The sequence below is a fragment of the Typopeltis vanoorti genome, chromosome 21, assembly GCF_054136105.1.
Source record: "Typopeltis vanoorti isolate ZY-2024b chromosome 21, IOZ_Tvanoo_1.0, whole genome shotgun sequence".
Taxonomy (NCBI): domain Eukaryota; kingdom Metazoa; phylum Arthropoda; class Arachnida; order Uropygi; family Thelyphonidae; genus Typopeltis; species Typopeltis vanoorti.
Window position 1 is genome coordinate 24,775,857 of NC_143569.1, and position 23,301 is coordinate 24,799,157.

The 23,301-nt window shown below is 35.7% G+C and overlaps 1 protein-coding gene across 2 annotated transcripts in view; it reads left to right on the forward strand.

Moving 5' to 3' along the window:
* The window catches only part of Gnf1 (germ line transcription factor 1), a 406,700-nt gene that overhangs the window by 315,448 nt on the left and 67,951 nt on the right, over window positions 1-23,301 (forward strand). For both annotated transcript variants that reach the window (XM_090411514.1, XM_090411513.1), the window contains one exon: window positions 17,465-17,610. In XM_090411514.1, coding sequence (XP_090267640.1) covers window positions 17,465-17,610 — 146 coding nt within the window. The remainder of the gene's footprint in view (window positions 1-17,464; window positions 17,611-23,301) is intronic.

A 23,301-nucleotide genomic window follows, 5' to 3' on the forward strand; every position in this document is an offset into this window, starting at 1 on the left:
AATCTTGCAGACTTGTAGCGGATTTATTTAGAAGTATAACATCATCCGCATAAAGCAAAGAGCTGACATTAACATCTCCAATTTTGATATCAGGTTTAATACCACATTCCTTCATAATATGATCCATATAGATAATGAATAACAGAGGGGATAATGTACATCCTTGTCTCACACCAGATTTAACATTAAACCATCTTCCTGTACTTCCTTCAATTCTAACTGCAGACTTACAGCTCAAATAAAGGCAAAGCCGGCAAAGGTTGGTCGATTGGTAGAGCCTCTGCTACTAATGGCTCAGTTAAGAAAGTTTGAGCGCGGTTAGTAGTTGGAAGGGGGTCAATCGTTCGATGCTGTTGGCACACTCTCCCTCGATGAGTCTTTGGACTCCCTGGAGGTGTCAAATAATAATAACTAAATAATAATAATAATAAAGACTAAGTATTGCTTGATATAATGCCCCATTGACACCATATAACTGCAGCGTATTGAATAGCTTCTCTCTTGGCATCTTGTCATATGCCTTTTCTAAATCGACAAAACTTAAATACTGATCTTTGTTGTATTCCCATGCTTTCTCGATTATTTGTTGTAAAGTGAAGATCTGATCCTGACAGCCTCTATTTGGCCTGAATCCAGCTTGTTCTTCACCAAGCTTTTCTTCCTCAATTCTTCTCAACCATTTCTCAAGTATACTTGCATAGATCTTGCCAGGAACACTCAGTAGGGAAATACCTCTGTAATTCTCACATTCAGTTTTATTTCCCTTTTTATATATGGGTACTATGAGAGCTCTACTCTAATCATCGGGAATTCGTCCCTCTGTCCAGGCTTTCTGAACTATGCAGTGCAGCCACTGTAAGACTTTTATACCTCCATAATTTAGCATTTCTGGTTGAATATCATCTACTCCTGCTGCCTTTTCACATTTCAAGTCTTTGATGGCTTTTTCTACTTCAAGTATGGATATGTATTCCTGACTGCATGCCTGGTCAGTGTTTTTTTTATCACTGTGCTGTCATCACTGCTTGTTTCATTTAGCAGTTTTTCAAAGTAATTACTCCATACTTCAAGGATATCTTTTTCTCCTGTTTTCATGTCACCTTTATCATCTCTAACTCCTTTTACAGCACTCTTTCCTCCATTCCTAAGCTTCTTCAACAACCTCCAGAATATTTTGCCACCTTCTTGATATTTATTTTCTATATTCTTGCCAAAGTCCTCCCATGACTTTTGTTTAGCTAGTTTTACACACTGTTTAGCTTTCTTACATTTGTTTCTGTATTCTGTAAGACTAAAAGCTGACTTATTTTCCAGGAACTTTTGATATGCTTTCTTCTTTTCCTTCACTGCCTGTTTTACTTCCTGTGTCCACCAGGGAGTTCTGATTTTTTTATCCTTGCACACAACCTCACCAAATGCCTCTCTGGCAGAATCAATCAATGTTTGCTTCAGAGTTTGCCACTGAATCTCCAAGGTTTGATTCCTGTTCTCAAACTCTTTCATTTTCTTTTCAATAATCTTTCCGTATTTTAGTCTACAGTTCACATCTGAGAGCTGCTCAACTTTTATTCGCTTTAAAACTTTCTTACATGTTATTCTTTTCAATATGTAATTCAATTTTATCCTGCTCAAGACTAAATAGTGATCACTTCCAATTTCAAATCCTCTGTACACTCTGGTGTCCTGCACCAGGGAGAAAACATCACTATCAACAATAATATAGTCAATGAGACTTTTCTTATTCCTAGCCTCCTCTCTCCATGTGAATTTGTGCACATTTTTATGTTGGAACATGGTGTTAGTAATAACCAGTCCATGTCCTGAGCAGAAATCCAACAGATATTTGCCATTATTATTAGCTTTGCTCTTTTCTCCAAATTTTCCCAAAATATTTTTGTATGTCTCACAATCATTTCCTACTCTGCTATTTAGATCCCCAACAAGGACCAACTTTTCCTTTTTCATTGTGTCAGTTGCTTTTTCTAATGCATAAAAAATGTTCCTCCACTTCTACCTTAGTAGAACCTTCTGTGGGACCATAGGCACAAATAAGTCTCATTGTCCAGTTCCCCATTCAGTTTTTTGAACTTGTTATTATTATTATCATCATCATCAAATTCCTGATGTGTAAACTCAGGGGTGTACAGGATAATTATGATAGTACCACATGAAAAAGTTATGCCATTACTAACTTCCGATCAACAATTATCTTCCAAATTAATGTGTTATCTGTCAAGACTCCAACATTATCAGATCTTATATTTCGGTCTTCTAAGGCACTTTTTATTATATTAATCCACCTATATCTTGGTCTTCTGTTTGGTCTTTTTCCTGCCAACCTGGCTAAAAATAATAATAATTAATAAATAAATAAAATAAAATAAAAAAAAAACATTTGTTTTGGTAATAATCTTTTTAATCCATATACATCTTGATCTTCCTCTTGATCTTTTTCCTGCAAACCTGGCAAAGAACACTTGTTTTGCTAATCTTTCGTCTCACATTCTATTTAAGTGGCCATCCCACTTCAGATTAGCTCTACTAACATATTCCTGAATGCTAACAATGGAAAATCTTTCTCGGTTTCTTCATTTTAATGTGATACTGCCATTGGTGCCATCTCTTCACTCCACTAATCTTTCTCAGCATTCTCTGGTATTTGATTAAGTGTTTTATTTCTAACTCAACTCTCAGATACATAAGTTAAAATTGGTTTGAACACTATCTTCTATACAGCTAATTTCTTTCTTATTCCATATAAATTTATGCAGCTGACTTTCTACCATACCAGCTTTACTAATTCTGTGGTCTATTTCCATATTTAATTTGCCATCTTCACAAAAAATTGTGCCTTAGTAGCTGAAATATTTTACTTCCTTCTATAGGTTACCAATTCAGAATACAGTTTGAGGTTTTCAATGGGTCTGCCTTTCATTGTCTTTGTATTTTTATTGCTGATTTTCATACCAAATTCTTACAACAGTTATTCAATTTAGTCAGGGAATCTTGCAGAATTGAATCCATCTGTTGGCTTAAACCACAATTATAAAACGATGGTACAACATAATAGAATTGAACAACATAATAGGTTAAACTTCTTGAATGGCAAGCAATATCAAGGAAATTGTTTCGGGCAAATATCAGAATAGGGAACTGGACAATGAGACTTATTTCTGCCTATGGTCCCACAGAAGGTTCTAAGGGAAGTGCAGGAATTTTTTGAGGCTTGGACCCTGTTGGGGATCTAAATAGCAGAATAGAAAATGATTGGCAGACATACAAAAATATATTGGAAAAATTTGGAGAAAAGAGCAAAGCTAATAATAATAGAAAATACCTGTTGGATTTCTGCTCAGGACATGGACTGGTTATTACTAACACAATGTTCCAACATGAAAATGTGCACAAATTCATATGGAGAGAAGAGGCAAGTAATAAGAAAAGTCTCATTGACTATGTTATTGTTGATGTTATCTCCCTGGTGGAGGATACCAGAGTGTACAGAGAATTTGAAATTGGAAGTGATCCCCATTTAGTCTTGAGCAGGATAAAATTGAATTTCATATTGAAAAGAAGAACATATAAGAAAGTTTTAAAGTGAATAAAAGTTGAGCAGCTCTCTGATGTGAACTGTAGACTAAAATCCATCTATCTCTCCCTTCCGTCTGTTACAGACGGGGTTGGGTCTCCTCCTAATGAGGAATCATGGTGAAATAATGCAGCCAGCACACCGCTCCTCTGCTGCTTCCCTAATGGAGGTATTCATGACTGTAGTCCGTGTGTGTGTTCACAGGGCCAGATTGCCTGCTTGCGCAATGAAAAAGCCCCAGCTAAACTGGGGAAAAACCCTACTGCCCCCGCCCAAGACCAGCTAACTTGGCTATGGCTGAGGAAGATCCTTGAGTTCCTCACGTCTCCGACAGGAATCGAACCTAGGACATTCCATCTGTGGGCACATGGTTGCAAAGTGCACAGTCATTAGGCTAACCATGTGGATGTAGACTAAAATACACAAACATTATTCACGAAAAAAAATGAAAGCGTTTGAGAACAGGGTCCAAACCTTGGAGCTTCAGTGGCAATCCCAGAAGAAAACATTGATTGATTCAGTCAGAGAGGCATGTGGTGAGGTTGTGTGCAAGGATAGAAAAATCAGAACTCCATGGTGGTTAAACAGGGAAGTTAAACAGGGTTGTGAAGGAAAAGAAGAAAGCATATCAAAAGTTCCTGGCAAGTAAATCAACTTGTGCTTTAGAGAATACAGAGACAAATGTAAGAAAGCTAAACACTATGTAAAACTAGCTAAACAAAAGTCAAGGGAAGACTTGAGTAAGAGCATAGAAAATAAATATCAAGATGGCATGGTATTCTGGTGGTTGTTGAAAAAGTTCAAAAATGGAGGAAAGAGTGCTATAAAGGAATTAGAGATGATAAATGTGACATGAAAACTAGAAAAAAAGATATCTTTGAAGTATGGAATAATTACTTTGAAAAATTGCTAAATGAAACAAGCAGTGATAGCACAGTGGTAAAAAACACTCAACAGGCATGCAGTCGGGAATACATATTCATACTTGAAGTAGAAAAAGCTATCAAAAGCCTGAAATGTGGAAAGGCAGCTGGAGTAGATGACATTCAACCAGAAATGCTCAAGTATGGAGGTATAAAAGTCTTAACAGTGGTGCCCCACCCCCCCCCCCCCCAAAAAAAGGAAGAAAACACTAGAAAATTTTCCAAAAATCTTTTCCTAATTAAAATTCATTTTTTTAAATTTATGTTGTGTTGTATCTTCTATTTTTATACTATTTATGAATTAGCGATCATTGTAGATGTTCAGTCATGGGTCATATGTGATGCGTAAAGTGTATTCTCAAATCATCTACTCAACTCCCCACCCCCCAAGATTAAATTCTGAGTGCATCACTGCAGTAGCTGCACTGCACTGCATACTTCAGAAGGCCTGGACAGAGGGATGAATTCCGGATTATTGGAGTAGAACTCTCATGGTACCTAAGTCAAGGTACTGTGAGAATTAGAGATATTTCTGTACTGGGTGTTCCTGGTAAGATTTATGCATGTATACTTGAGAAACGGTTGAGGGATTGTGGAAGAGAAACTTGCTGAAGAACAGGATTCAGGCCAAATAGAGGCTGTCAGGATCAGATTTTCACTTTATGACAAATATTTGTGAAATCATGGGAATATAACAGAGATCTGTATTTAAGTTTTGTAGATCTGGAAAAGGCATATGACAGCGTACTAAGAGAGAAGCTATTCAAAACACTACAGTTATATGGTGTCAATGGGGCATTATATCAAGGAAGTACAGGAAGATGGTTTAATTTTAAATTTAGTGTCAGACAAGGATGTACATTATCCACTATGGATCACATTATGAAGGAAAGTTGTATTAAACCTGATATCAAAATTGGAGATATTAACCTCAGCTCTTTGCTTTATGCGGATTATATGATACTTCTAAATAAATCCGCTACAAGCCTGCAAGATTCCCTGACTAAATTGAATAACTGTTGTAATAGATATGGTGTGAAGGTCAGCAATAACAAGACAAAGACAATGAAAATAGGCAGAAGCATTGAAAATATCAACTGCATTGCGAATGGAGAACCTATAGAACAAGTAACAACATTTCAACTACTTAGGCAAGATTTTTAGTGAAGATGGCAAATTAAATATGGATATAGACAACAGAATCAACAAAGCTGGTATGGTAGGAAGTCAGTTGAATAAATTTATATGGAATAAGAGAGAAATTAGTCAGAACACTAAATTAGCTGTATATAAGACAGTGTTCAAACCTAAATAAAATGGAAGAGGAAAGATTAGCAAAACAAGTATTCTCTGCCGGGTTGGCAGGAAAAAGATCCAGAGGAAGACCTAGATGTAGGTGGATTGATATGGTAAAAAGTGCCTTAGAAGATAGAAATATAAGATCTGATAATCTTAGAGTCTTAACAGGTAATAGACTGATTTGAAGGAAAATTGTTGATAGGAAGTTAGTTATGATGTTAATTTTTTCATGTAGTACTATCATATCCTCTACACCTCTTGAGGGTACATGTCAGGAATTTGATGATGATAAAAACAAATTAGGTTATCACTTAATTTATTTAGTAATTTCTCCAATGTCTCCACTCCAATATTACTCTAACTTTCCATTCTAAGTTAATACATTGTAATTAGTTACTTTGAGCATGTGCCTTGTGGGCAGACTTATTCTGATGTCAGAAAGTTGCGAGGCATATTTGCATATAGAGTTTTTACAGTCTAGATGGTACAATCACTTGAACTTGTGCAAACGGTGATGGATTTTTGTAGCTACTTGGATTTAAGTGAATTAATTTAGGGCTTGCATTTTTATAGGTTATAACTAGACAAAAAACTAGAATGGATTCAGAGACAAGTGATCAAGATGGTAACAGGTTTGTGGGTTACAAAGTTTAGTTGATAGCTGGAAAAGAGAGGACATGATAGAAACGTTTAAGATATTAAAGGGATTTTATAAAATTGATGCAAGTGAAATTTTTCAATATATGACAAATAGTCAGAGAACTAGCGGCCATCCATGAAAGTTGTTTAAGAGTGAGTTAGTAGGGCTGTGTGGACCAAATTTTTTGCATGGAGAGCGGTGAGTGAGTGGAATGGGTTTCCAGAATTGGTTGTGCTTTCCCTGACAGTAATTGGATTGATAGGATTTGTGTGTATGATAGTTGATTTGAGTCTCTGAACTCCATGAAGATGCAGTAAAATAATAATAATAAAATGTTTCATGTACTTGTTTAAATTCTTTCATGACATCCTAACTTAGTGCCCTCCATTGTTGGATAAAATGAAGTTTCTGTTGTTGAATATAAGTCTTGAATTGACTGTCTTCTAATGTTTAAGCATAATGAAGCCATACTTGAGGTCAAGGGAGTATTTCATTGCTGCTGCTGACTCCAAAAATAGTTGCTCCAATTTGTAATTAATTTTTTTAGAGTACTGTCGTTTTCTTCATCTAATGTTATGAAGGGATGCAAAGCACAGTCTGCCAGTTAGGATTTCAGTTGTTTTGTCTGGTTGTTACGATTTGAAGTGTTTCAGATGCTGTTATTTTTTTGTGTATCGTGAAAGTTGTGTCTGCACTAAATAATAGTTTGAAATCTATCAAAATATCATATACATAATAAATATCTTATGTATTTCATTCTTTGTATTGTTTAATACCATCATACTTAAGAGGAATAATTGCTAATATCTTAAGCTTGTCTCCTTACCATTTATAACAGAACAGTTTACTATAAAAAATATACAGGAAGTCTCAGCTAAAACTCTCCATGGTAGCAATTCTTTATTAAAATAAGGTTAGTATAGTAAACCTCCTGTTATAACAAACCATTAGTGCATACTGAAGCAACTTCTGGCAAAAATGGCTCAGGTTACTGAAACCATTAGTTTTCCTTTCTTCAGTTACTGAACTACTTGCATACTTAGTGAGGTGTGTGTATATAAATACATTTATACATCAACCTACCCCAAGAAAGCGAGTAGGTTATTTAAGTTTCTGGAAGTCGTAGGATTATGATAGTGTATAGAATTTGTTTTGTATGTGTCCTGACTACTAGCTTATTATAGCATTACTTAAAAGAGGTGACCCCTAAACACAATTTTTCTTTTATTTTTGGAGTCGTCTGGGAGTGTATGGAAAAGAGTTTTAACAAGATTGTTGTAACATAGATCTGAAAAAGATAAGATATATTTGGTTTTATAATTTATGTTAGATTATATAAGGTAGTTTTAAATCAGTGTACAGTGTTATTTGAGTTGGTGTGCATAGTGTAGCTAATTGTGCCGAAACATAATAGATCAATGGGAAGTAAGATGTCATTGTTCAGTGTATTTAATATGAAGAGGTTTGTGAATGTGTTGAAATGAAGGTTAGTGCCATAAAGGTTTGTGACAGAAGGTGCAAAATTGTGAGTGCCATGCAGAATAAAAAGGTGAATGCAGGAATGATGAAACTAAATATAAAAAAATTCTAACATTAAGATTGATAAAAGTGAGGAGAATTGCAAGGTGGCAATAATGAGAAAAAAGCATAAAAACATGAGTTGAATCAAATGGAGACATATTTTGGCAAGTGATACAGCAGGAAAAAAAGAAGGGAGGTGCAAGGGAAGCAGATGGGAAATATGAGAGAGCAAAAAAAAAAAAAAAAAAAAAAAGTGGGAAATAATGACAGAACAATGCTGTGGAATAAGCAGGTCAAGAGGTAAACCATCTGGGAGCTAAACGAATAAGTAGCACCATCAAACAGGATAGATGACAGCAGAACAATCAATCCTAGATTTTCAATAAAATGGACTGAAGAAGGTGGCTATGATGTAAGTATGCAGTCATGTTAAGGAATGGTGTGAAAAGAATTTTTTAAGTTTGCAAAAGACACCAACAGGCATTGGACTTGTCAATTGAGGATTTTTCTGTCATCAAACAGAAATATCGTGTTCAACTGCAAAAGATTTCACTATTAAAATCAGTGGTAGTATTTTTGAAGAATAGAATCCTATCTGGGTTTTATCAGTTGAGAGAACTAGATCTGCAATTTTAAAGAAAAAATTATTGAACAGATGAAAACCTATTTGTACATTAATGCAGGAAAAAAAATTCTTTGAAATGCCAGCATTCAGTCAAATTCATTCAGAAAAAGTTGTGGATTCTTTAAATGAATCAGAAATAGAATCAACTACTAAACTTTATACCACTGCCTATTACATAGCTAATAATAGCATATATTTCAGATCACTTTGACTTATTACAAGAATTTAAATGAATCAAATTCCTCTAGTATTACATTTGCATTTTAGTGCAACAAACATAATTGATCAAAGTTGGATGAGATATGAAATCTCAAGTATGTCAAAAACATGATTGAAATAAGTGGAAAATCTGTTCTTATTAATGAATTTATGAATGGAAGGATTGTTTCCTTATTTTTTTTTTATACAAGGATGGTAATGCAGAATATTTATATATATATATATATATATATATATATATATATATATATATATATATATATATATATATATATATATGTGTGTGTGTGTGTGTGTGTGTATGTATGTATGTACAGAGTGATGAAAATTAAATATCTCTATTTAAGGCCTTGTGGAGCACCATCCACTGATCCAGATGCTGTGAAGCTTTGCAGAATACATTGTGTATCATGCAGAAGTGATATCTGAGAGGGAAAAAAATCATAGTTCCAAAATTTGCCACAAGGGGTGTTGTAAACACCAAATGCATGGAATTTGCATATCACAACTCACTATTTAAATTCTCCTGGTATCTGCCGATACCAGGAGAATTTAAATGATGGACATGGGATTTTTCCCTTCATTTTGTTTATTAATAGCATACACAGTGATAGAGCCAACCTTGCCCCCAACATGCTTTGCTTGTGAAGCTGTACTACCTAAACAATTGCGGTGCTGTTGCTGTACACCGAGAATTTTTTTGCTGGAATAAATGTTGACGAGGTCCACTTACTCCATGTGCTAAGTTAGACCTGGCAGAGTTTGCAAACCAATCAGTTCACAACAAGTGAATGAAGTTGCTACTGCCATTTGTGGAGCAGGCCAGTAATGCCATTGGCTCCTGCAGTGCATGTGTTGTATCAAGACACATGGATGTGCTTTATACAAATGTGGAAAATTCTACATTTCTACCTATTCAAGATTACCCTGGAGTTGTGCCTGCAGGACTTTGAAAGTTGACTTTAACATTCTTTGCTTGAGCAGAGTTGGACACTAAGTGGCCGTGGATGATTTTTGTGGGGAGATGAGACTCACTTTCACCCTGAACGGAGCTGTGAATACCCCCAATTGCCAGGTATAGTCTATGCAAAACCCTTATGCAGTCCAACAAATTCCTTTGCATTCACCCAGAGTTACTGTCTGGTACAGGTTTAAAGCTTCATTTATCACTGGACCATTCTTCTTTGAGGACATTCACCAGTCGGGTCCTGTGACGTGCTCAGTTACTTGCCAAGAGGTATTGCAACATGATAAATAAATAGAAAAGGTATAACTGTGCCTGTACATGAATTCAGTCATTTTCATGCATGATGGGACCTCTCCACGCATTGGTTGATTAGTTCAGGAGATTCTTTGAGAATATTTCACAGAAGCCAGAGTGATCAGCCATGCATTTCCCACAGCATGGCTGCCTTGTTCACCTGATCTTGAACCCCTGTGACTTCTGGTTCTGAGGATTTCTCAAAGATGGTTTATCAGGATCATCCTGATAACTTGCCAGCACTGAAAGACAGCATAGCACAGTATGTGCTCAACATCAGTCCCGACCAGCTACATTCTGCCGTTGAACACACTATGCAAAGGATGCAGTTTGTGGTATACCAGGAAGGCCAGCACATTGAACAGTACAGCCTGTGAATGCATAATGGCAGTGAATAAAAATGTGTTATTTATACTTGCCACTTTCTCTTTATACATAGAGAAAAATTACTACATCTACATTCGATACATCATGTAGCTCTCCTGGTGGTGAATTTGAAACTTTTTTTTTTCTCAGATACACTTCTGCATAACACACAATGTATTCCTGCAAAATTCTGTAGCATTTGGATCTCTGGTGGTATGCCACAAGGCCTTAAACAGGGATATCTTAATTTGATCACCCTGTATATGTATGTAAAGAGAGTAAGAGGACTTGTAAAATCTCATGTGAATAATGATGTATCATGTTCGTTTTACAAAATTTTGTCTAAAAGAAAAATATGTATAAGGAATTGTCAGTTTTTTAAAATTACTAAAACTTCTAAAGTTCCTTTGTATGTAATACATTTATTACGAAACTATGTTAAACATAATGCGTATCGCATGAGATGTGGCATCATCATGTCCTGATGTTAGCGCATTTCCATATATGGAAATCTTAAGCATCGTGCATGCATGCTGTGCATAGTCCTGGGCCTATATAAGCTCTTGCATCTCAAAGGAGAGTGTCTTAGGCTCTTCAGCCTTCTCTTCTCTCTCGGTCCACTGCCATGTGAAAATCTACTGTCAATCATCAGAAAGAAAGGCATCTTATGGTTTTCAGCCTTCTTTTCCCTGGGTCCACTGCCATGTAAAACTGTCTGTTGTTAAAGAGTTCATTGCAGAAAGCATTTGTCAAACAGCCAAGGCTGCCATGTTGTTGCTGAGTGATAGAATTCGAAACTTAAAGGAAATTGACAATAGAAGACAAAAGGCAGAAAAGAAAGATCATGTGGACAAAGGAGTCAATTAAGGACTGTGCGAATGAAAGAAGTATATAAAGTTTAACCAATTGTAAGTACATATAGAGATATGTAAGTTCTGGACAATTCATGTTATGTGTCTTTGTTCCACAGTCAATTGTGGTAGTGTAAATAATTTTGATGCAAGTTAAGTATCTAATTTGGGAGCAAACGTACTGCTGTAAGTAGTAAATGTAAGTTACTGTTAATCAAGCATATGCTTAGCAAGTTCAATGTTTAATAGGTAAGAATGACCAATAAGAGTACAAGAAGTTAGTGTAGGAGAACTAAGCCTATGTTGGAAGTTTTTGTCACTGTCTAACCAAGTGAAAATAACTTCCAACATCATTCTCTAATCCAGAGTAATTTATTAATAAGGTGTGACACCTTTTGACAACTCATATAGGTAAATATGACTTCTGCATTGCTTCAACCTTGGTATCACCTCTGGGTCTGGCGCCCACTGAAGAGACCTCAATAAAGGTCAAAATCTGGGTAGTGATCCTTCCCATAATGCATAGCATTATACATGTCTGCAAGGAGATGTGTTTTGCTTATGGGATACTAAGGCAAGCAATGTGAAGTTTGTCCACCTTTGCGATGAGTTGCCCCCAGTCCTGAAGATACTTTAGTCACAAACTTCATTTGCTTACACTTGGATAAAGGATTAAACTAAATATATAATTTAAACTAAGCCTATAATAGTCGCTAGTAATTATCTAAGACCTGAAATTTTGTTGTTTTGTGAATTGCAATGTGTAAATAGTTTGGTTGATTTGATTAAATTAGTTTTTAAACAACACATTGAGATTGGTCTGTTATTTCACTAATCCGAAAACTACAAACCTGCATATATCTGACAACAAGGGCAAGAAGACTGTTCCACAGTACAGCAGTAGCAGGGATGAAGGAGTAGGAAAAGAAACTTGTTCTGTGGATTTCAAGGTGTATTGTGAAGGGATGTTGGGCAGTGGCTGTATGTGTTCCAATTGGTTTAGTTCAGAGTGGGGGAATTATTGATGCTGTTTCAGATGAGCATTTTCCATGAAAATATTTATAGAATATACAAATTGCAGAGACTAAACGTCTATGTGAAAGTGGGAGGGGGGGGGGAGTGAGTTGGTGAGAGATGGAGCATTTATCAGTCTAATTGCTCTCCTCTGTATTGAGTCAAGCATTTTGAGGGAACTTTTAGGAGTTCCACTTCAAATGTGAGAACAGTATTTGATAGCTGGGCAGATTTGTGATTTGTGTAAGGTTAACAGCTGTTTTGAAGTGAAGTAACGTCTTGAGCGAAAGAGAAAGCCTAGTTTTTTTGGAAGCTGAGGATGCAATGGTTGTGATGTGTTTATGCCAGGAGAGGCCTGATGTCACGGTAATTCCGAGAAGAGAAATTTCATGTTGTCTGCGATTTGAGTGTTATCAAAAATAATAAACCTGGGGGAAAATGGTTCTTTTTGTGGGAAATAAGACAGAACTGGGTTTTACTAGCGTTGAAGTTGACGAGGTTGCCTGAGCCCCATCGGATGATGATATCTTGGAGGTCCGAGCTAAGGGAAGTTGTGGCTAATGTTCTGTGGATTGAAGTGAGTTGTGTAGGGTAAGGTTTATCAAATGAAAGTGAGGAGTGCAATTTGCTGTCATCTGCAAAACTATGTGTCGGGTTGGCAGTCAACTGGAGTAGGTCATTGATGTACAGAAGGAAGAGAGTCGGTGAGAGAACGGAACCTTGTGGGACCCCAGCATTAGTTGGATGGTGGGAGGATAAGGAGCCATCTACCATCACACATAGTGTGTGTCTGAACAGAAAGCTGGCAATCCATCTGCAGAAGTCCTGAGACAGTCCAAATGATGGAAGTTTGCTTTGTAAGCCTTTGTGCCAGACCCGATAAAAGGCTTTAGAGATATCAAATGCAACTACTTGGGATTTGCCAAATTTTTCCATGTCATGTGTCCAGAGATGGGTGATATATGAGAGCAGATCACCTCTTGATCGGCATCAACGGAATCCGTACTGGTGGTTGCTTAATAGCTGGGTACCTTCAAGGTAAAGTAGGAGTTGATGGTTTTCTCCATCACATTAAATAGGACTGAAGTGAGCGAGATAGGGTAGTAGTTAGATGGCAGTTATTTGTCACCTTTTTTGGAATGGGTTGAATGTGGGCCAGTTTCCAGTCTTTGGGATATATATACCAGTGGAGTAAGAGAGTGTGTACAGATGGCATAGGATAGGAGTCAGTTCTGCTGCACAGACCTTCAGGACAATTGGAGGAATGCCATCAGGGCCAGGAGCTTTTTTTGTGTTTAATTTTGACAACAGGTTTATGATCTGTTTCTGGCAAAAGGATACAGGGAGCATTGTATGTTGGGCAGTTGGAATGACGGGGGGGGGGGGGGGGGCATTTGCCGTTGTCTGTTATGCATGCATTGGAGGCAAAGTGTGAAGCCAGGAGATTAGCTTTTTCTGTGGGTGATGTTGCAGTTGAGCCATCTGGGTATGATAGGGGTGGGAGTAGTATAGGGCAAAAGTTGTAACCAATTGCTTTGGCAAGAGACCAAAAGGCATGGCTGCCACTAGGACAGGCTGCAAGTTTCCTGCTTTTTGCCCATTCAAATTCTGTTTTGGAATCATTGATAATTTTTTTGACACAACTATGTTGTGTCAAAATCAGTTGTGGTCAAAATCAATGAAAAATCAGTTGTGATATGCCTGATTTTTCATTTGTACGACCTTGGCACATCTTTTGGAGAACCAGGGTTTGGATAGGGGACGACAGTTCAGAGAAGTGTGGAATGTATGTTTTTATGCCAGTGAGGATTACTTTGGTGATATGTTTGGTGCATATCTTTGGATTGGAAGCTGCAAACAATAGTCCAACCATGGGAATGAAGCATAGTAGTCTCGGAGGCCGTCCCATTTGGCACTGTTGTAATGCCAAACTACTCTTGTACAGGTGTGACTGTGTAAGCATTGTTGCATGCTGCAAGAGGTGAGCACTATGTTGTGTCAGAATTACTCAGGGGGGCTCACTACATTCACTGTATATTTAGAAGGGTCATTGGTAAGGAAGAGATCTAGGGTATTTGGGGAGTGATTTGGGTTATCTGGTATTCTGGTCGGCTTGTGAACAATTTGTGTAAGGTCATTGGTGATGGCAAATATTTCAGCGTCTCTGCCTGCAGGATCTGTACAACTGGAAGAGGAAAGCCAGTTGGTGTTATGGACATTAAAATCACCTAGGAGGATGATTTTACTATTAGGAGAGTGGGACTGGAGAAAATCAACTTTTGAGGAGAGGAAATTAAAGAGCTCAGACTGGTTGGTAGTATTAGGAAAGCGATAGAGACAGCAGATGAATTTGAGTGAGTGAGGGAGGGATATTTTTAACCAAAGAAGGTCAAAGTTGGGCAATTCTAGGTTAGCTGTTCTCTGGCAGGGTATGTCAGAGTGGATATATGCACACACCACCCTCGGTTGAAAGGAGTTAAATAGTGTGTGGATGATTAGTGCTGGGGGAAGGTGAAATTTGAGTTTCTGTTAAGAAGAGTAGATGGGATTTGGTTGATATAAGGTAATGGTCAGAATTAGCGGAATAATATCTGCTTTGACTTTGTTTATGATTCTTAGAAATTCGCACTCAATGAGTAGTTTAACTAGTACAGTCATAAAACAAATAAATTTGTTAAATTACAGAGTGTGAGTGAGAGTAAGAAAGCCAGAGCATAAAGTAAAAGTTAAATATAACTAAAACGTGCAGATAAGACAGAGAAAAGACAAAGCAGATGTTAACGGACTGTTTTTATAACTATTCAGATAGGCCTTCCTTTATAATTGAGCATAGTCTGTTCCATTTATCATATGAGACTTTGTTTATTTTGGAAGCCTTAAATGACATGAGAAAGTTTATGCGACTAATGTGGTAAGCCATGTGTTTCCAACATTTTATACAAGGGATTATTATAAATTTCAATAAAATAATAACAAAATTAGTCATTTTATTCATATAAATAAATTTAATTATTTTAATGATAATCTAATCCAAAAAAGATTATGAGCAAGTCATACATTAGTACCATAGAAAAGAACCAATTATAAACTTCTTTGAGACCAAAAAGGAGACTTCTAGCCTCAACTTATTCTGGGTGATGAAATTTATTTATCAATTAAAAGCATTTACAGATATCTGTGCCAAAGTGTATTTGAACCTATAGACTGTTAGTTGGGAATGACATCTATTCAGCCAATTAAATTAGTAGTTCCATTTAAAATTGCAAGACATTTTTGAATTCTTTTATTCTTGATATTTGATGAAATATTTAATTTCTGAGGTGCTACCTTCTTCCTTTGTTTATAATAGACCTTTCTAATGCTAGAATGCTACTAATTCTTAATGCCTTAGATTCAAAGCATTCTTTTCTGTATGCATACACACACACACACACCTAAGTTTTTTAATTCATAATAGAATTTTTCCATTTAACTTTATTATACAATGAAACCTGTGGAGAATTCATGACTAAACAAACACACATGATAACCATAGTAATAAGTTTTAATAAGTAAATATTTCATCCTAAGTATCTTAGGACATCGTCAGTACGGTTAATTCAAACAATACTAGGAATAACATATAGGTAGAGTGCATGGTTACAATGGAATCCCAATATGCGTGCAGTAGTGTGTTATAGAATTAAATTAAAATATAACTTGGGGGGGGGGGGGGATTACATTAAAATAATTTATTTAAGTTAAGAGATATTACATCCCATATTGTTTAAATTAAAATAAGAAAACATATATAAAAAAATTATTTTACACAATTTTGTATGACAGTTTGCCATACTTTAGGAATAGCAAAAACATCATTACAGTTTAGATTTGGTCTGTGAAGTAGGGCTTCAGCACTTTCTTTATACAAACGTTCATGTTTATATAACGATCTATATAAAAGTTTGGTCTTTTCCCAATGGGTCCTATGGTTTGGGTTTTCAACTCTGTGTTGAGTGAGGCCAGATTTCTGCGGTTTCATAAGACGAATATGGTCTTGATGTTCCAAAATGCGTTTATGAACAGATCTACCTGTCTGTCCATAGTAAGACGATTTACAGGAGCATGGAACCTCATACACGCCAGGTAGCATCAGAGGTGAGAGTTTGTCTTTAGGGGAAGGTAACAAGTTATAGATCTGGTTGATGGGTTTGTAGGTAGTATCAAGTTTGTATTTCTTCATAATTTTTGAAAGACATTCGGAGATGCCTTTGACATAAGGTATGGGAATCCTATGGGCTTGTTCTTGTCTAGGTTGATGTGTGGGGAAGTGACTGATGATTTTTTGAGTTGTTTTAAGATTATGTCCATTTAGTATTGGCTGTATTTTTGATTATTTCCAATTCTTAGTTTAGAGATTCTTCAGAGGAGCAGAATCTGTGTGCTCTGGTTACTAATGTCAAATTTTTGAGATGATGATGAGCAGAAGAATTGTGAATGTAGCAACCTGAAAATGTTGGCTTGCGATAGACAGAAGTGGAGATGGAACCATCTTCTTTTCTTTGGATGTGTAAATCCAAAAAGGAATACCCTGTGGAGATTATTTTTCTAGCATAAATTTGATGCGAGGGTGAAGAAGGTTTATTTTATCTAGAAACAGGTGTAATTCTTGTTCAGAATGACCCCAGTCAGCAAAGACCTATCGTAGCCAAATTTTTGGTTTGGTTTAAACATGAAAATTTTTTCTTCAAGGTATTCTAGAAACAGGTTTGCTAAGTTTGGCGATAAGGGAGACCCCATTGCTGTTCCTTCCTCTTGCTTGTAAATTTTTTCTTTCCAAGTGAAGTAACTGGATAATAACAAATTTAAATAAATCAACAATATCAGATGGAAATTTTTGAGTTAACAAGTCTACTATTTCCTTATGTTAGTGTTATGTTCCGAATATTAGTGAAGAGGGAGACAATGTCCAAGCTAATTAGCATGTCAGTTTCCAACAGTTGAATGTCTTTTATTTTTGTGTGGAACTCTGCACTTTCCTCCTTTATTCATCATCTGTTATCAAGTGTTTCAACTTGCTCCTATATGAAGCATTTAGAATCACACACAGATCATTATTACATGAATAAAGTTTTTTAACTGCAGCCTTTTTTATTTATTTGCAATTTTCTTCCTAGGCTATATTTGCTAGTGTGATTCCTGGTGAACTAATGAAAGGATACTTAACACAGATGATTAACTTCCCATCTTGGTTAGGAAAAAATTCTAATCGAAATCGCATGGCTCGACTTCTTCAAGAACTTCATATGCATATGAGATTAAGGTTGGTTTCTTTATATTAGAGTAGTCTGCTCAATTGCCTAATTTGATAAACTTACTCTTCTACTCAGTATATAAAACTTTTTATTTTATATGAAACTGTGTTTATAAAACTGTTTTAAGTTATTTGTTTTAATATGTTTGTGTAAACAAAATCATGTTTTCCTGTTGCCAAAATTAAGGATGTTAGTGATGCTGTGAAGATGCAGAGAGTGAAGCTGAAGGAGATGTTTATTTTGGCAGGTATAAATGATTTAGCAAGTGAAAAGTGTGGTATGCAAGAAGATATGAAAGAGTTGCTAGTGCATGCAAAGAGAACACAGTGTAAAAGTTGCGAGTGTTTTGCCATGGTATGATAGAGGTGAGCTGAGATGGAGAACTATGATTACAAATGAGTCAATGCCCAGATTGTGCATGAGGAATAGCGTGGAGTGAGTTTGATGAAAGGAAGGATTTATATAATATACAAATATTATATGTATAATATATAATATGATAAATAAGTCATGTGTGTGTGTGTGTGTGTGTGTGTGTGTGTGTGTGTGTGTGGTACAGAGTCAGAATGATAAATCAGGTAGGAGTTAGGTGGATGAATAGTAATTAAGCAGGAGTTACAAAGAAAAAGTTGTGGATTGAATATAAAGTAAAAGGTAATCAGCATGCCCATGAGCAGTAGAAGGTACAGGCAAGAAGGGTGACCTTTATGGTAAGTAAAATCAAAGCATATTATAAGAGAAAGCTAGCTGATGAGGCCAAAAAATCCTAGAGTTCTTTTACTATGTGGCAAGTAAAAGGAGGAATGACTATGGAAGGATGATTTTAAAAACTGCTGATGGTGGTGAGGTAACAGAAATAAACCAAACGGTTGAATTACTGAGTAATCATTTTGCAAGGGTGTACTGTTGCAATGCTCAATGTGATATTGACTGGTGGGTGAATAGTGGTTGAATATAGCAGAACCTTAATGCAAACACAGCAATGGGGTTTAGGTGGCATATCTGCCCATGTATTAAAAAAATATTACAAGATTGTGCAAGGGAATTATCAGTTCCTCTAACCAAGCTGTTTAATTTAAGCCTCGGTACTGGGAAAGTAAAAATGGAGTGGAAAGAGGACAAAATAGTCCCACTGCATAAAGCAGGTTCTAAGTCAAAAGTAGAAAATTATAGCCCGATTGGCATCTCATGAGTTGTGGTTAAGGTATTAGAGAAATTGGTGAAAGACAGAATTCAGGACTGGGTAAATAGGAATATGATAAATAAGGGGCAACATGGTTTTTATGAAGGGGTTAAGTCTTGTCTTAGTAATTTGCTTACTTTTTATAATAAAGTGACAGTGGAATTGGATAAGGAAAATGGTACTGCTGGGTTTTGCAAAGGTGTTTGATAGAATTCTACACAGAACTCTTTGCATAAATTGAAGCAAATAAGGATGGATGTGAATCTGGTAATTTGGATTAGAAGGTGGCCGATGTATTTGGCCCTGTGTTGTTTATTTGTACATCAGTGATATAGGAAATGATTGGACAGGAAGTATTCAGTTGTGTGATGATGATGCAACAAAACTGAGAAGGATAGTAAATGAAAGTGATGTAGAGATCTTGCAGGATGGCTTAAATAGGTGATGCATAAATTTTAAATACCGTATTTACTCGAATATAACTATCACCGCTGATTTTACTTTACGACAAAAGAAATTAAAAAGTTTCACATATACCTTATATACGAAAAAAGTTTTTTAGCATACAAGAAAAAAAAGTTTAAACACGTTCATGTTGGGGCGATACTAGCTCAATCTCCACAATAAACAACATGCCCTCCCCAACAGCTACTATACTGCATACACAAGAAAAACAAGTAGTTTTATTGTATCACTGAATAAGGTACATAGATATTTGCATTCTATGTAATATATATCTCAACAAATAGTGCAATTGGAGACAACTGGGATAAAAACGGCACTAACTAATGAATCAGATGTCCCATCCAACAGAAACTCAAGCAGAACCATATGTTGCACTTCCAAACAGAATGTAACTTTAAAAAAAAAAAAAAAAAAAAAAAATATTGTCCAATTTTTCAGTTATATGAAATAAGTATTTGTTTGATTGCATTTTAAATTCTCAGTGTCATTAAGACAGATCCCCAAGGTTAACTTCAAATAAAATTCTACTGGGAACATGCCAAATAATGTGTGCAAGTCTGCCCTCCAGCTCAGCGCAGAAGCAGCATGCAAACAAGCAGCAATAAAATTCAACCGAAGGGTTGAAACTTTGTGTGAGTTAGCCCACCCCTGTGACGTGGAAGCAGTACAAACGGTGATGAGAAGTTCTGTCGGAACAATAAATGGGCAAAACACCACCCTGTTGTTAAAACTAAGAAATATATAGTGAATATTGTTATGGTAGTTTCAGATATATGGAATTCAGTTGAAGAGAATTAGCATTTTAACTCAGCAGTTGTGACTTGCGTGATCTTTTGTTAATACTGCACCAATTTAAGCCTCGGTACTGGGAAGGTAAAAATGGAGTGGAAAGAGGACAAAATAGTCCCACTGCATAAAGCAGGTTCTAAGTCAAAAGTAGAAAATTATAGCCCAATTGGCATCTCAAGAGTTGTGGTTAAGGTATTAGAGAAATTGGTGAAAGACAGAATTCAGGACCAGTCTTCATAGTTGCTCTATCTCTACTGGCCTACCATTGCTGTCTGTTTTGCACTCTGCTTTCACTTCTCATTAGTCATTCATAAAGAATTGTTCACTATGTATCTCAAGTGTTATAAATTGGTGGTAATTTTGCTTGAAATAACGGGAAATAAGATGACGCTATTTGGATAGATGACTTTGACGATGAACACAAGGAAACCGTTCTCAAGGCTGGAAGTAGCAATAGTGAATAGGAGATTCTTGGTAGGTCATACCCATTTTCAATTTTTTCCTGAAAACTTTAGTTTCTGAAAATCCCCACATATATCTCGCGTGATTTTTTATCTTTCATTTTAGAGGAAAAAAGTGTAAGTTATATTCGAGTAAATATGGTAAGTTTAAATAAATTTTAAATAAGTGATGCACTTTGGGGGATGAAGATGAGATCACAAACTCTATACTGTATTGATAGAACTGATCTGCAGGAAACTGATGAGGCCAAGGAGTTGGGGGCAATTATGAATAAGAATTGAAGTTTAGAGAGCATATTGCTATACAAAACAGTAGATCAGATTATGCAATTGTTGAAGAACACACTAACAAGCAGGGATAGAGAACTTATTGTTCTTCTTCGTAAGGCTTTAATAAAGTCACATCTGGACTGTTGGGTGCAGATCTGGTCACCTGGGTTCTTTGGGGAGATGAAGAATTGGTGGAGAGGATTCAAAGGTGAATGACAAAGATTGTGGCAGGTCTGTGGATTGCTTCTCATGAGAATAGGTTGAGGGTCCGTGGGCTTTAAAAAACTTGCTGATAAGTGAAGAAGAGGAGACATGATAGAGGCATATAAGTTATTGAAAAAGTTTTATAGGATTGACACTGAAGACTTTTATCAGTGCATGATAGGAGAGAATGAGGGGTCACCCATGGAAATTGTGCAAGAGGTGGTTAGCAAGGGTGTTAGGAATAGATTTTTGCTTGGAAGGTGATGAATGGGTTGCCAGAAGTGGTTGTCAGTGAATCAGTTTAAAGAGAAGTATGATAGGTACTGTGTGAATAATGGATCTTCTGCAATCCGACTCTGTGGTACAGTATTACGTTTAAAATATTCATCATCTGTTTAGATTTCAGCCATTTATTGAAATTAGTTATTAAGTTTCTATTTAGGTGAAAAATTGAATAAAATGTATATAAGGTTGTTTGTTCATATAGTAATAATCAGAGCATTGATATATTTAAACAGCATACTTTATCACCAAATGAGCATAGCTGCTTGAATGAAATCTTTATTTTAATGATATTACTTGGACAGAAAGATGACATAATATTGATGAAAGAAATAGACTGTTAACTTATATATATTTGTAAGTGTCTTCACTGGTTTGAACAGTTTTATTTTATAAGTTCTTTGTAAAACATTTAGATGGCATTTGAATTAATGTAATTGGGGAAGGTGGGAGAAACTAAGAAAATGAATTGTGTGATATTCTTATAACCAAAACAATGTAAAATTTAATGAACAGAACAGAATAAAGATATTAAAAAAATTCTTCATTAAGAGTAGCAAGAGTTTGAAATGAACTCAAAATAGCCATTAAAATTGTAAAAGATAGCTGTTGAGAAGGAAAGAACAATGCAAAGTACGGAAATGCTCCTAAGATTTGCTTGTGAATTGTGCTATTGCTTGATTGCACATGAAGTTCAGAATATTCAAAAGATTTAATTTAGTGTGTTGGGGAGAAAATGGATATAACTTGCTTCCATAAAAGTAATTGATCAGCAATTACTTGATACAAACTGGAGATGTTTCTCAGTCAGTTATGATATTCTGAAATGCACTATATTGTGAATGTGTACTGTTTTTTTTTGATAACATAGCCTACGTAGTTCATTACTGTTGATTAGTGATTCAGGTGTATTTACATAAAAACTACTGTATTTTTTCGATAGATAACGTGCACCTAATGTATAATGCATACCCCAACATTTTCATCACTCCTTTTGCTGTATAGATAACGCACATGTGCCAACTAGCGGTAGAGTTAGGGAGTACAGACAGAGGAATTCTTTAAAAGCACATGCGTTGCTAGTAGCTTTCAATCTTGCAGTAAATAAACCATTCAAAGACATTTTGCAGGTTAAGTGGAAAGACTGGATGATGAATGGCATCCATGAATATAATAAAACAGGGCAGATGAAAAGAACGTCATATAAAGATATAGTTACGTGGATTGTAGAAAGTTGGGCTGCTGTAGGTGAAAACGTACAGCAGTAGTGTCCGGTGACAATGATTATGAAGCTGAAGAAATACCAAGCGAAATTTTTAACGCAATTGATTCTTTCAATATTGAGTCTGATGAAGAATTTTTTGGATTTGAATAGTGTAATGTTTAATAAATATTAAGTAATACTTCTACCTTAGCTTTGTTATCACATTTGATTTACCTCTCATACCTTTTGAATGTATTCCGTGCATGTTCATTTTTAACGAATTTAGACTTTTTTTGTATAGATAACGTGTACATTATCTATTGAAAAATACGGTAATTACTTTTGCCTATTATGCACAGATTTCTTCACAAATTATTATAGGCATATATTTGAATAAAATTTTTAAGCATATGTATAAAATTATTTGTAATTGATAGAAATGAAATAACATTTGAGGAGAGGGAGAATAGAAACTTGCAAAAAATTTGAGTTACGTTCTTCGAACTTAACTCAAATTTTATGCAAGTCTGATTTAAAAACCCTCACCTGTTAATCACTCGCTATTGTTTATGTTTTAAAGGTTATTTCTGCTAGTTTCATTCACAAGATGCACATCAAAATTAAATTTCAGTATGTAGTTATTAATGCAAGGCAGTAATATAATCAAGTATAAATAATATGAGAAAAAAGAAATAGCAGAACAGTGGCTTCTTTCTCCTCTTCATGAAGTGTTATCTGTTTCTCCTTAAAACTTTTAAGACCATGAGGCATCCATCCTCTTACCTGTCCACCTTTGTATTGACATTAAAAATGTCTTTATCAACATTATCTTGACATTTTT